The sequence below is a fragment of the Athene cunicularia genome (genome assembly GCF_003259725.1).
Source record: "Athene cunicularia isolate RWA chromosome 4 unlocalized genomic scaffold, athCun1 chr4_part2, whole genome shotgun sequence".
NCBI lineage: Eukaryota > Metazoa > Chordata > Aves > Strigiformes > Strigidae > Athene > Athene cunicularia.
In genome coordinates, this window is record NW_020799099.1 from 26,892,880 (window position 1) to 26,907,946 (window position 15,067).

The 15,067-nt window shown below is 35.3% G+C and overlaps 1 protein-coding gene across 2 annotated transcripts in view; it reads left to right on the plus strand.

The window, feature by feature from the left end:
* The first annotated feature begins 835 nt into the window (after window positions 1-835).
* Window positions 836-15,067, plus strand: part of GLRB (glycine receptor beta) — a 49,351-nt gene continuing 35,119 nt past the window's right edge. Inside the window, exons 1-3 of one of the 2 annotated variants that reach the window (XM_026847636.1) lie at window positions 836-1,275; window positions 11,553-11,659; window positions 14,184-14,251. In XM_026847636.1, the coding sequence (XP_026703437.1) occupies window positions 1,154-1,275; window positions 11,553-11,659; window positions 14,184-14,251 (297 nt within the window). In that variant the 5' untranslated portion in view covers window positions 836-1,153. The remainder of the gene's footprint in view (window positions 1,276-11,552; window positions 11,660-14,183; window positions 14,252-15,067) is intronic. The other variant, XM_026847637.1, reaches the window with a different exon arrangement.

Sequence of the window (15,067 nt, forward strand, 5' to 3'; positions counted from 1 at the left end):
TGGAGTGGGGGATCCACAGACCAGGTGGATCATCATACTGCAGACTGATGCTCTGGCAGTGGATGCTAGGAGTGATAAGAAATAAGGCTGGAAGATAAAAAAAGATATGGAAACTGTCATGATTTTCAGTGACTGGGTCCCTATAAAGAATGTGAGACGTATGAGAGATGAGGCCTTTGAACTATAATGGGAGGGTGGGCATTTGCTAACCTAGGACTGCTCAGCTGTATAATGATGTCTGTTCATTTCCACAACTGAGTTCAAACGGATGATACAAGCAAGAAGTTCAGCATGTACCTGTATTTCTATAAGCATGAGATACACGGACCTCCAGAAAGAATTTCAGGTATGAGATTTCCATTCCATTAGGTCTCTATTTTTAAGTTGTGAAAACCAGCACCCTTTGTAACAAGGCCACGAGTCTATCCCCAAAACAATCCTTCTTGCTTTTTCACAGGGGAAGTTTGACTTTTTAAATGAAGCAACTGTAACTATTGACTAAATATCTGCATATATATATGTGTAATTTATGCAGCACTGTATCCTGTCTTCTTCTCATCCTACTCAGCCCCTCTCCGCTAATATTCCCTTGTTCCGGTCAACTCTTAAGACATTTTTCGACACCTCCAGGGACCGGATGATGCTCTCCCCACCCCGCGACCCCCTCCCCGCGCCACTTATCCGCACCTCCCGTCGCTGCCCGTCTCCAGCAATGATTGCTGTCTGGTCTGTGTAGGGTCATAGAGGACCTGCAGTTCTTGCTAGATGACCGGTTGGTCTCATTTAACCGTATTTAATGCAGTTGATACATTACCTTTTTGGTGAGGAATTCTGTTTCCACTTTTCTGAGGATTTTGAGTTAGGCAGCCTTTTATTTCTTCAACACACTGGAGCAAACCTGCACTTAAATCTGTCCCTCACTGTCAGTCCCTTAACTCTGGGAAGCTTCTTGACTTTCAGAAAATTGTCAAAGTCGGTACCGTATCAGAGGTACACCTCAACAGATGCTGTCTCTCAAGGCAGTTAAGATCAAACTTTAAAAACAAACATTTGTTTACTCTTTGAAGGTTTGTGTTCCCATTTGCCATATCTAGCCTTACTAACATAAACCTCTTTCTTTTCTTTTGCCTGTGACCAAAGGTTCCTCTTCAAGATGAAGTTCTTACTAGCGGTTTTCTTTTTCATCTCATTCTCCTTATGGGTTGAAGAGGTCTATTCCAAAGAGAAGTCTTCAAAGAAAGGAAAGGGGAAAAAGAAGCAATATCTATGTCCATCGTATGTTCCTTCTTTTATGCTTTTGTATGACGGCAATGCTGCCGTAGTTTTAACAGTGGAAATTACATGGCAATTGAAATAGAAGGTGAAGGTTCTGCTGAAAGAATGTGGTTTGGGGTGGGAATGTGAGGAAGAGGGTTTGACCAGCATCATAGCTAAGTTCTATCAGTGAGTGTGTTTCTTCTTTAGCAGGTCCTGTGTTTTAATCACAAGAAAAATCTAAGCCATAATAAATTGTTTCTTTCTTTATGGCAGATTCCAACCCAGTGCCTTGCTATTTATGGGGACACGGTAATGTAGTCCCATAGTGCTATGCTGTCTAGCATCGTGTTGCAGGTGTACTCAGAAAAGCAAGGAGGGTGCAGAACTGTTGTACTGAAATTCAGTTTGTGGTCAGCTTAGTTCTGTAAGAGAAGGCTTGTCCTAAACATATTCTTATTGCACGTGACTAGAACTTAGGTCTTCAGCATCTTGCATCAATGATTTACAGTACTGTGACTTTTATGGAGGTGGATTGACTGTTGCTATAAAACATGCCCTTATGGAGTAATCTCTCTGTGAAAATACAGAAATTAAAATATGAGATTGCCCAGATGAATAGAGAATGTATTCAGGAGACCTGTATTGCCTGATGTTAAAAATACTTCCTCTTTCTAATACCTACCACATTTCAGACTAGGATCCATAGGACAATGCAAAAGTTTTATTTGTGAGTGCCTTTTTTGTTATTTCCTTGGCCAGCCTTGCTCATCTTTTTAGTGTTATGGTGTAAATACCTGAGGAAAATATTGATGGAATACAATACATCGCCAATTATCATAGAAAAGCACTATGCCTGAAATGATAAAATTGTTTAGACAAATTTAAAACACATTTATTCTTTGACCATAAAATAAGAAGACTGGAAGATAAGACTGGCTGTTTAACATTAATAACCTTTTTCCACAGGAAAAAAAAAAAAAAAAGGTAGAATAACCAGACAGAAGCAATGTTTGAATAACACTTTTAAAAGTTCCCACTCTTTTTAAATATTGTCTCAAATGTGATCATAACTCATCTGAAATGACCCCTACCTATTTTATCCCCTTTGAATCCTTAAGCTGAGCTCTGAATGGAGCTTTTGGTGTGAGCTACCATGAGGATTTGTAGCAAGGAGAGAAATGTGATAGTTCCCAAGACAGGCATCAGCACGGAAGTCCTTGGAAAGTGAGTTACACTGCTGGGAACGGAATTCAGATATTCCATGGCCTTGTCAAAGCAGCCAGCATTTCCCCCTATTCTTGACTTGGTCTTAATTAGAATTCCAAACATTGATGTCATTTTATCTTGATAAGTGGCTGTATTTTTTTGTTGTTTTTCTCTTATGAACATTATTTCTTGGTACCCTGTTCTTTTTCATACCACTTGACATTACAACCATTAAATATGATGTAATTCATCACCAACATACTTGAAAAGCATTGAATAAATGCTGTAATTTTCAAAGTGATACTTTTATGTTCCAGCAAGTTGAAGCTTTCTATGAAAATGCTAGCTGAATCCAGTATTTGTCTGATGTATCACATGCACAGTGTTGCTAGCTAGAATTAACTGGCGTAGCAATACGCCCTGCTGGATTTTCTGAATGATGAACAAGTTGTCTATATCTTACTTGGCTGAAGTTCACAGCTTGAGAGATAACCACTCATAATAGCGAGGTTGCAGGACTGCTGTTTTTGTGGCTGACATCTAGGACACCTCTTATGTGAATGAGCAATGAAAGTCACTTCTGTCTTGCAGAGAAATTATCTAATGCTCTCCTAACTCAGGCTAGTGATGACAAACTTTCAATCACTGGCATTTTTTTAATAATCTTTACAAAACTTTTTGACTTGTTGACACTCTGCATTATAAAAAAGGCTGCCTACTCTTAATATGGCATTTTTTTAATAATCTTTACAAAACTTCTTGACTTGGTGACACTCTGCATTATAAAAAAGGCTGCCTACTCTTAATATTTTTTTTTCCAGTGGAAAAAAAAAAGGAATCTTTCCTCAGAAACAAACCAAAACACAATGCAGTGGAGTGGGAATTAAGTGACACCATCAGGGCTGACCAAAAATAGTCTCAAAGGAAGTGGTTGAATGAAAAATTTGCTAGTAAATCACAAAAGAAATATTTTAGAAGACTTCACTGTATCTTTTTTAAAGAAAATAAACAGGATCTTGAAACTTTTATAAAATTGAATGGTAGAGATTCCCAATGAAAACATACATTTATAAGTTAAAATCTTAATCTACCTTTAATTTGCAGAAGTTACTGGTGCAATAAAATGTAAAGCTTAACTGCAAAAAAAAAAAAAAAAAAGCCTTTTGTTTCCTTATAACAGTTGAAAAGCTAAATTTTGCCTCCCTGAGAGCAAAAAAAGCATACTGGTAATTCCATAAGGAACAGTCTTCTCTGTATGAACTTTATAATGAAATTCAAATGTATGCAAAGAATTTTTCAGGAAAGATTTATGCTGAATCCGATGTTACTGCTTGAGTTCCTTAGTCTGATGTTAAGAAATGGATGTTTATAAGACTGATTTGGCACTTTAGCATGAATTTGCTCATATGGAAACCAAGCATACTTGAGCTTTTCCTTTTATGGGTCTCCAGAATACAAGCCTTTTGCCAAATGTGCCCCTCTGGCATGAAATTAACTACTATTAGAATAAGCTGAAAACAAACTGCTTAGAAACCCCATAAAAAGTTCATTATTGTCTCATAAACAGATACTTGCTTCCTTTAATTAGGAAAATTCTATTTTGTATCTTAGAGCAAAACCTCTTACTTGTGACATAATGCTGTACCACTCAGTGCATTGTGTGATAGTGGCTTGACTGGCCATCTTATTTTTATTTATTTCTGAAACTATTTTTCCCAGCTTTTTTATCGAGGGGTTTCATGAAGCTGATGCTTAATCACTTGGTTCTTGTTTTGATTTAATGCTTGCTCAGAACAGATGTAAGAGTTCACGTTTTACATTTAGATCATTTTCCTTCTTACCTCAGGCTTTCCACATGAAACATAGAGTAATTATACTTGTGTCTGATTCCTGAATGTTTGTTGATTAACAAAGAAATTGATATATTAGTCTTAAAATCCTATAATAGGAAGTACTGCAGCATAAATCTCAGAAGCTGGCTTCCACGGATGCATAGTACCATAAAATATAAAGCTTTAACAAAACTGTTGCCTTTTGTCTCCATGGAAAATACTTTAAAAAACCCCAAACCAGGTCCACCTCTTCAAGAAATAGATTAAGAATTTTGTGGATTATAGTTTTCTGTTTACAAAGCATATTTTGAAATTCACTATACTGAATACAGAAGATGATTTTGATATAGCTACAGATGGATTTAGTCGCTTAATCTCCTTGTTGATTGTAGACTATCCATCAGCTGTATTACTTCTTATTAACTTATTCATAATTCCTCGTAATACCGGTTTCTGGTAAACATGCTGGATACCTAGCTGTGACTTCTTCTGAGAGCACTGCTGAAAAATGTTTTTCCTTTTGTTACATCATAATAAATACTTCAGTTATTTTATGATGTGTGAGCTGCTACTATTATCCTCACAATCCTTAGTAGCCCAGAGGGTCTCTACTCAAAACTACTTGCAATATCTCTAGACAAATGAATTTATAAGGAGAGGGAATTTTGCTTATGACAGTGTTACAGAAAGCATAGAGATGTAAGACTCTCAAATAGCACTGATGGGAGGAGTGATACAGTTTGTGGGAGAAGATGGAAAGAAGTTGAAAGAAAAGCCTGAATTTGGTTGTGGAGACAGTTACATCTCACAGTCATTCTGAAGATAAGTACCTTGCAGAGCCCAGGACTGGTTCCTATAAAAATTCTTTTGCCCCATAGTAACAGCAGTTGGCCAATGGTTTAATTATGCTGTAGCATGTAACTCTCATGAAAAGCTGTGATCCTGGACAGAGAGGGCCACATTCCAGGAGGTTTGGGAATTTGTTTTCAGAGTGGATAAACATGCTGGGGAGTAACAGATAAAGCTATATAAGCAAAACCTAAGTTCTCTTGTAAAACAATAATTAAGCATGGTAGGGTAATTCACCCTCTCAGTGGGCAGCGTTTACTCCATTCTGAACACTGTAGTGATGAGACACTACAACCATGTGGTAAAGTTACAGCTCCTTGAGGTGTCCAGCACTGGCAATGTTGAATGTGAAACCAAAGCTGCACTTAGAGGTTTTTGATAGACAAGAACTGAAGAAGTGACACTGAGCTATTCACACCACCCAACTTCAGAAAGGTTGTTTACATGACCATATTAGGAGACTGTGTTCTTTGGTCGACCTAAAGCAGGAGATGAAAGATGAATTATCTCACCTGCACAATTCAGAGTTCACAGTTCAAGGTGCCCAATCTAGGTTTCTGTTTCAAATTCTGCTATGAAGGAAACTTTCTCTTTGTTTACCACACTGGATTACCTCCAAATTTAGGTACTGAAGTTACATACCTATTTTAGGTGTTCAGCTATCAACTGCAATTGTGAGGACACATAAACAGTTATTCTAAATTCCATAGTTTTAATGTAATTTGAGTGATATTACTTCACATTGGAGGCATCGTAATTGTAATTGTAATGGAGATGTCACCAGGTACAGTTTAGAAATGTAGCTATTAAGGATACTGGGGATAATAGACATCACTCAAAAGAATTATATAGTATCTTTTTAATTTCTGTTAACCTGTTTTTAGGCTTTCAATTATAGCACTCAGAAAATCAAATGCCTGCAAATCAGAATACTGATTATTTATATCAGGGAAATAGTACTTGCAATGTATGGTGAGATACTGTGTTTCTCAAAACTTATTTTTAGCATTCTCAGACATATACTGCCATGTTATATGATTGTCAGTTTCCATCACATAGACTAGATAAACTGTACTAAAATCTGTTGTTTCAGCATTATATAGGAAATTTGGTTGGAAATAACTGAGCAGTATGAGTTAGGATATATAATTTTATCTGTTCGACAGTAGTCTCGGACTATGCAAAGGCAAAACTTGATGCTACATTATACAAGCTATGAGCTCTAAGCAAAGACCAGCACTAGAATAAGCATGCTGCATGCCTGTCTGGACTGCAGCGTAAGATGCTGTGTGAATACTTCCCTGTGATGTGCTTTTATTATTTTTTTTTTCACTGATTGTCATGCCCTAAGTTAAAAGTATATTCATGTTCTCTTCCAAAGTGAGAGATACTTCAGCATAATGGGATCTGAAGAACTGGGATCAGGGCAGTAGATGAATTTAAATACCAGCAAAATTTTCCCTTCCCACTTGTGTAGATTATTGTTTAAATTCCTTTCTCCAATTATATTCATGTAACACTTCCCGTGATAAAGACTCCTTGTAACTTCGGTGAGCACTGAGAGACTAAATTTCATGATAGCTCAAAGAGAGATAAAATGTCTTTTGACACATTTGCTTAACACAAATGTAAGGAATCTATATAAATTTTAAACAAAGTGTAATATATGCTTTTTTTTTTTTTAACCATGCTTATCTACACCTCTTGATCTTAGTTAATGAATTATGAAAATAATTATCTGTTGACATCAATTTTAAATGTTAACTATGTTCTTCAAAGGCAGTGATAAAATGTGTACAGCTGCAGTGGAAGAGGAGATGGACACCTTACTGCATATCCTGTGAAATACAGTACTTAGTCACACTTTTATTCATCAGTGTTACAAGAAATAACCTCCCAAAGACTGGAGAGTGGCCAGTCATATGCCACAGAGGTGTCAGGCTGAAAAACTAACTGTACTTTGTTTTCTTTCTGGCTTTTAAGAGGACTTTGGAGAACACTTTTGAGAATAGTTTCTCTCTTTTTTTTTTTTTTTTTTTTTTTTGAGAAAACATAATTTGGTTTGGGGGTTTTTATGGGCTTTTTAAAAAATTATTATTTAGGCAAAATTCTTCTTAAGGCAATTTCTAGCTTAACTATTACTTGGTTTTAAATTCCCTTTTTAGCAACTGTGAGACTGCTGTTGCCTTACCCATTGGTATTCACCGTATCTTACTTAGAACTCATCAATTACTGTGAAGAATGCTGCCACATTTCCATTTTCTAATGCTTTACAGCAGCTCTGCATGCATTCAGTGCAAGCTGAAATAAATGTATAAAATTACAATTAATGCAGTAACTGGTGGAAATCTAAGGGAAATCTTAGACTAGTTATCATCTTTTCACAAATGTGAAAATTGTAGGCAAAATAAGAATTGGTAAGTAACTTCTCAACCGGTGTGAGTGTTATATGGCAATCAGACAGCTTCTTTTAGGAAGGGAGATCGCAGCTCAAATTCTTTTTCTCTTATGGAGTCTACACATTTGCCTATCATTAATTCATTCCAGAATGACCAATTGAGCAGGGGTGGGTGGTAGTGGCTTTAGGTAAATATCTTGGTAGCAAGAATAGTCCCAGCCTGTTTCTCCAATCACTTAACCCTTCCCATTCACTGTTTTGTTATTTCATTCTGCTCATCTATCACTCTGAAAATGGCATAACCTCTTACCTCACCAAAAGCTACACATACGGTTTATTGATTTGCAGGGGCAATTTAGGCATTTTGATCAGCAAGGGTCTCTGAAGGAAATTCAGTCCTTGTGATGAAGTTTAGTCACATAAGTCCTATTCAATGATGGCAATTCAATGACAGCATGCTGTAAAAGACCATAGTGAAAATATAACTGATACTCAGCAGAACTTTTTTTCCAGTAGCTATTCCAACCATTTCATTCAAATTAAAAAATAGCAATTACTGACTCTCTGTGCTTCTTTTCCCAACTCAAAACAGACAGTGCTGTTGTATTTTACTTGGTTCTTATGCACTGTTGTATTTTACTTGGTTCTTATGTAAATGAGGATAAAAGTGTGTGCATCACACTTGTATAAGTTCAAAACACTACCCAACAACTTGTGTAAGATGTGATTATGATATTCTTTGTCAGAAAGCAGTGCTGCCACCCATTCTTCATCCCATTACTGTATTCCCAGTAGAATTAATCTTCTTTGCCTAGTTCATGGATGACCTTTGAACAAGCCTCAACAGATACTTGTATTAACATACTTTAGTGCAACTCAGATCTCAGAAACTACTACATTATTCCTCTCACTTGAAGAGACAAATAAAGCTGTCAGCTCTATTAGGCTTTCTTTTGCTGTTTGATGCTCACTCATTTGGTTTCTCAGACTTCTTTCCTCCTTTTTTCATTGCATTTTATGAGCATCTGTATTTAATTTATGTGTCTGTGTTATCCCATGTGGTTCAGATTACTGTCATCACTATTTAATGAACTTCTTTGTATAATCCAGAAAATAAAAAAAAAAAAGGATTTAAGTTTGTTCATTAGTTGTTGTTTGGTTTTGTTCTGATATTTCTTTAATATTGGGCATATATGATTTAGAAGGAAATCCTATTGCTTGTGTTCAGAAGACCATCCTTTTATAGATAAAATTTCTGTAGGCATCTAATGTAGATGTTTTAGATGTTAAGATGTGCAGCTTGTAAGGAAACAATGCCATGAACATTTTTGTTTCAGATACAATACAGGGTAAAGTTTGCCTGCCTTTTTAATATGCCTTTTTAATAGTTAAATGAACATTCTTTTCTGTCTTGTTCCTGCAATAAAATGGAAAATAATCTTAACATTATGTTTTCCTATTGTACAATTAGTAGTAACTGCAAAAAAAACCCATACAAAGCTGGTTTATGATATTTCTGCAGCAACCTGTTCATTGGTAAAGGTAATAACTGAAAACTGAACACAAATGTCAAAATTACAGGAATAGAATAGAATAGAATAGAATAGAATAGAATAGAATAGAATAGAATAGAATAGAATAGAATAGAATAGAATAGAATAGAATAGAATAGTTCGGTTGGACCTTCAGTGATCATCTAGTTCAACTGCCTGTCCAATTCAGGGAATAAATGAGTTCTTTTGAATAATGATCCAATCAAAGTCAACTATAAAAACCTATAAACACAACCCTGGGAGAATTGTTTGAAGGTGATTTTATCAATTATTCAAAGGGATTATGGGGGGGGGGGTTAGTTATTTATAACTATTGCTATTTTATCATTCTAATATTAAATTAGCAGAGGTTTATTGTACACAGAATAAGGACATACTAATGGAAGTTAACATATGTTACTAAAACAAATTCCTTGTTTTTTTAGTGGAACGTTTATCTCTGGAAAAGTTCTCATAGAACAAATAGTTCACCTATGTGGTCATTAAATGTCACAGAGGCTTTAGTGCATTTGCAAGAGATGGGTGAAGAATTATGTACTGAAGCCACTTAATGCTGCTCCACAGGTTATTTTTGTCCTGCATGTTATAGTTTAAGCTATACTCATGGATATGCACTTTTTGGTAGCTACGTCTTTGGGTAGCCTTCAGAATTCTTACTAATCCTGCTAATGACTGGCAAATTGTCTGAAATTTCAAGGAGCTGAGTGGTTATTTGCTGTCACAGCTGAGTTTAGACATACTTATCTCCCTCATGTATAGTGTCAAGCAAATGCAAGCAAATAGTTAGATATGCAGGTTTAGGTTTCAGAAATATCCTAAATACAACAGGGAAATTAGAAAGCTGATTATTTTGCTTCTGAAGTAAAAAATGCTCAAAGGGTATCAGGGAGACTATGATAGAATAAAATGCAGTTATGTTATCATAAGTGGTTGACATGTTTTTTGATAATTGGGAACTCCTTCATAGTTTTATTTATAAACTTTTTAGCTGTAGAATGTTAACTGAGGAGATTAAATCTCATTGTGAATGCATAGTAAATGCTGCCAAGTCAGCAGATCTTGTTCAGTTGATCCTGTTATTTCCCTTAGGGTTTGAGTTGAAAGAGTTGATTTTAAAGGTGGGGTTATTCATAAAAGCTCTGCAAGGGCTAGGGTTTGGTCTCATCTCCAGTTTTCAATCAAACAGTGGTATCATGCAATGGTGACATTAATTAATTATTTTCCCTGTAGTCAATAAGGAATATGCTGAGCAGGAGATACTGTGACTGGACATCTTAAAATCAAGAGGTCTGATGTATTCATACAACCCTTTTTGTTAAAACTGGCCAAGTCTTTTGGAGAGTTAATATTTTCATCAGTAAATGTTTGAATATTGAAGAGAGGATGTGAAGGAAACTGAAGGATGAGAAGAAAACTAGCACTGAATTGAGGTGTTATAAAGAATAACCCATAGATCTGTCAAACTGACATTGATATGGGAAAGAATAATGAATAATAGAAATTAAACTGGGTAAAGGAGGCAACAGCAGCTGATACTGATTATGGAAAACATTTAGAGGTAATAGTATTGATGTATATGACTTGTGCCTATGTAGGGTGTTTGACTTGTTTTTATAATACATGGCATCTTGGTTACTAAATTATAATGACAGAAAGTCAGCAGTCATCATAAAATGGATGGAAAAGTGATTACAAGACAGGATTCAAAACATCACTGAGAAGGTCCTACAGACAATATACAAATTCATTTACATGACATTATCAGCCTTCTAGGTGCTTAATGTACATGGGGTGAGGACTGATGCGCACTTAATGCTTTTTATTACACTCAATTTCATGTTACTCGTGTAGCTACATTTACCTTTCACAGGTTGTTTTTTAGCGATGATTTTAATTTAACACTCAGCATAATAACAGCAAGGTAAATGGAGATGTTTAAGCTCCTCCTGCAAAACCAGAGGAGAGTCCAAGGCCTCATTTTCTGTGACAAAGCTTTCATTAGCACTTGACAATGAGATTATGCAACAGCTCCAGCTCTCAGTGGAATAGCTGGTGCTGGCATGCAAGAGCAGGAGACTGCCAAAAGCCTCTGCATGGTTTGGCACCTGCAAAGTGGTTGTCAGTTTACTTATGTTCCTAATCTGACAGTCACTAAAAATAGTTCGGGTGGCTGCTTTCTACTGATGAAGAAATCATTTCCCTCTGGATATTTATGTTAGGACGGAAAGGAACAATTAGCGAATTGCAGTTTATTTACGCAGTTAAGAGTATATAGGAGAGCTTTTGCATTTGTTATGGTTTCTTGAAAAATACTGAAACATCACAAGGAAAGGAAGAGTGTGTACTGAACGTATTTTGCTTGTGAAATGTCAGTTATAGAATTACTTTAAAATCGCTTAAGTTTAAGCACACAGTTTTTTCTGCCTTAATGATAACTAATGCACCTTTTTTTTACAGCCAGCAATCAGCTGAAGACCTTGCAAGAGTACCTGTTAATTCTACCAGCAATATCTTGAATAGGTTATTGCTCAGTTATGATCCCAGGATAAGGCCTAATTTCAAAGGTTTGTCACATATTTCAGCCTTTCTTTTAATCTTTGGAAGTTAACTTTTGTTCTTTTCACACACAGAAATTTATATAGAGATAATATTCACAACTTATATATATTTTTGTGGTTTTTAAATGGGAATTTCCCTAGATAGTGTGAAACTGCGGAAGATATTTACCTTTTTGGGCTGAAAAGAAATCTGTTAGGATTATCATAACAATATGTGATACTTTATTATTAGTATTATTTTATAAAATATTTTTAAAGGTAGAATTAGATTTTATAGAATAAGTTTTAAAAATGTATTTTTATTCCTAAAATTTAGTTAGACTTTAGCAGTATCTCCGCTTTACAGTATTTTAAAGAATCAAAATTCTCTAAGACATCCTTTAAGATGACTTTATAAAATTTGGGGTCAACAATATCACTATTTGGAAACTATGCAGTTATTAAATCCTTTAAAGTTATGTTAGTAATACAGTTTACACACCAGGATATCAAATAGGTAATGAATTTAAACACCTTCTCTGACTTCAAAATGTCTCCCTGGTAGTCAGATGCTCTAGGAATCTTCCATGTAGGCAAATATGATTGCCTTACATATGCAGAAAGCCTCTAGTAACTTATACAGCTGTAAATTACACTTACCAAGATTATTTCCCTGCTGGAAAAAGACATAGACTTTAACATTACAGACACTGGTGCAGTTTACATAAATCTGTTCTTTCATTTTAAAACTTACATTTAATTATATCTACATTGAGAGATATTTTAATATGCATATCAATAGTATGAGAAATTTGGAAATTATATTTATTGTGCTTTTGAAGAGTCCATTTTCAGATGTTCTGTTTAACTAAGTTTTATAAATGTACTAAGATCAGTTCTCAGCAAGTGTCCTGCTTCTTCCTTATTCTCTGTAGAATCACAGTTATATGTTTTCAGCATTCATATGCTGAGCTTTGTCACAAAGAATAAACATCCAGCCTCTGCTGTACCTGTTCTTCAGGATGATCAGCTTGTAATCACTAAGCTTGTTGCAGATTTCTTTAGATTTTTGATAACACTGCTAGCAGTCTGGTAAAAATCAAGATGGAAGGAAAAGGGAGGATATGTAATGTTAGCTCACGGGGAGGTGGAAGAAAAAGAACATATTCTGACAAGTGGTTTGCCTGTGTTAAAATGTTCCTCACACATGAGTGATTTTCTTGGATGGCATTTCCTATTCAAATCTGGAAGAGATCTGGCTACTAGTAGTGTGGTGGGTGCTCTATCACATTCATCAGACATTAAATAGAGTATTATGCTTATTGTATAACCAAAAACATCACACTTAATTGGTCTGATTTAAAAAAAAAACCCACAAACTGGTTTAACTAAAAAAGTGGAATTTTATCTTAGTGATTTTCTGGTGAACCAAGAGAATGAGTTTGAACTGTTGTCTAAAACGTACACTGAAATATTTATTGCAGACAAGCAAACTATTAGATGAGGCATTTGCTTACTCTGTCAAAATAGTCTTCATATATTCCTAACATCTCTTTTGTTGCTGAAAACAGGAAGAAACCCACTGAATTAAGTACTTGTAACTGTAAATGAGATCAGATACATGCATCTAGTGTACATACTGACACTCTCAACACAGAGGCGCTAAATAAAACTCGTGGACCATAATTAGTTCTCACAACTGTCAGGCCACTTCTCCATGCTTCGTGATAACTCTCTGTAAACACCAGATTAAATGACTGCCAATCAGTTCCCACAGGGTGACAGAGGGCAGATGTAGCAGCTGTCACACCATCCCTCTTCAACTACAGGAATCCTGGCTGTGGAAAAGAGCGAAAATTCCAGGCCATCTTAATATCTTCACAGCTGTTGGCTTCTAGAAATTTTTCTTGGCAAATTGGTAACCACTGTGAAATGGAGCAGCTTTCCACCTCTCCTACACCAAGGCTAGATAACTGAAAGCTGCATGTAACGAATTTTATCTGCCTGTATTCATACTTTACAGTTATGTACTTGACTTGCACAAAGTATCCTCCTACATTAAAGTAAATATCTCTTCATAAATCATAGTCAGGTAATTTGGGATGGTAGAACATCATTATGACCTTTAAATTAAAAGTTAAAAGTGTCCACCGCTGGAAGTGTGAATTGCCTCCATCCATTACACTGTGTGCAAAAGTCATACTGGATTGTGCATTCTGTGATAACAGAAAATCATGGAATTTGGAAATTATTCAGATTTATGATTTATGAAATGTTTTAAATTTAGCACTCTGGACTAAGGATTTTTTTTTTTTCTGTTTTCTTATCACTAGGTTGAAAATATTTTTTGTGATTTCTATTGGCTTTCAATGGAAATAGATTAAACCACAGCTTTTGAAAACTTTGTGTATAGTAACTGGAAAAGATAGTCGTATGACCCTATAAAAAAATTTCACATTTTGATACCTATATAAGGATCTTTAAATGAAGGCTAACGTACCTTTACTGGATTGTGCAGTTCACTAGAAATCTTTTTTTTTTTTTTTTAAAGGAATTCCAGTTGATGTTGCAGTCAACATCTTCATTAACAGCTTTGGGTCAATTCAAGAGACAACTATGGTAAGACTAAAATGAAGTTAATATATAGCACATGTGGAGATTTTTTTATGAAATTTCAGGCTGAGGATTACAAACTATAAAGTAGACATTATTGTTATAATTGTAGACACTGAGAATTGAGCTAATGGGGTTAGTGATAGACTGACTGTGCTTTAGGCCATAAACCTATTAACCTATTTCACTCTATATTTGTCCATGGATAGTTATAGCTTTCAGAATCTGATGTACATGAGAGGAAATCCATGGTTTCTAAGATGTAAGAAATACAATTATTTCCATAAGTTATTAAGTTCAGGGGAAGAACACATTTGGTAGTATGAATTAAGTAATCTTCCTGTGAGTTAATGTGTAGGTTTCTTGGTGTATTACTAAAGAAAATACTAGGGCTGGATATGTGAGAAAAAGAACATACGTGCATAAGGCTGAGGCATATGGGTTCTCTATTTTATGTAGATCTGAGGATAGCAGTAAATCATGGAGAAATAAAGGAGTAGACCATCAATGATCATATTCTCACTCATGTTTATTTACTATGTGAGAGAGACAAACTGAGTGAAGTTTTTAAAAGTATGTTTCCAGTTGAATCAGAAAATTTCAACATGTGAATAACAGCACCAAATAATCCTCATTACAATTTTGATATTTTTTTTTGTTTTCTTAGCAAATAAAATCTATTTCAAAATAAGAAGTAATTTCAGCAAAGCCTTTTCCACTGCTCGGGGACTTGAAGATCTTTTTTGCAATGGTATTTCCAATAAATACAGTCAAAAATATTGTCAAAAGTTTAATTTAATTGCTGAAGATGTTCTGACCAAT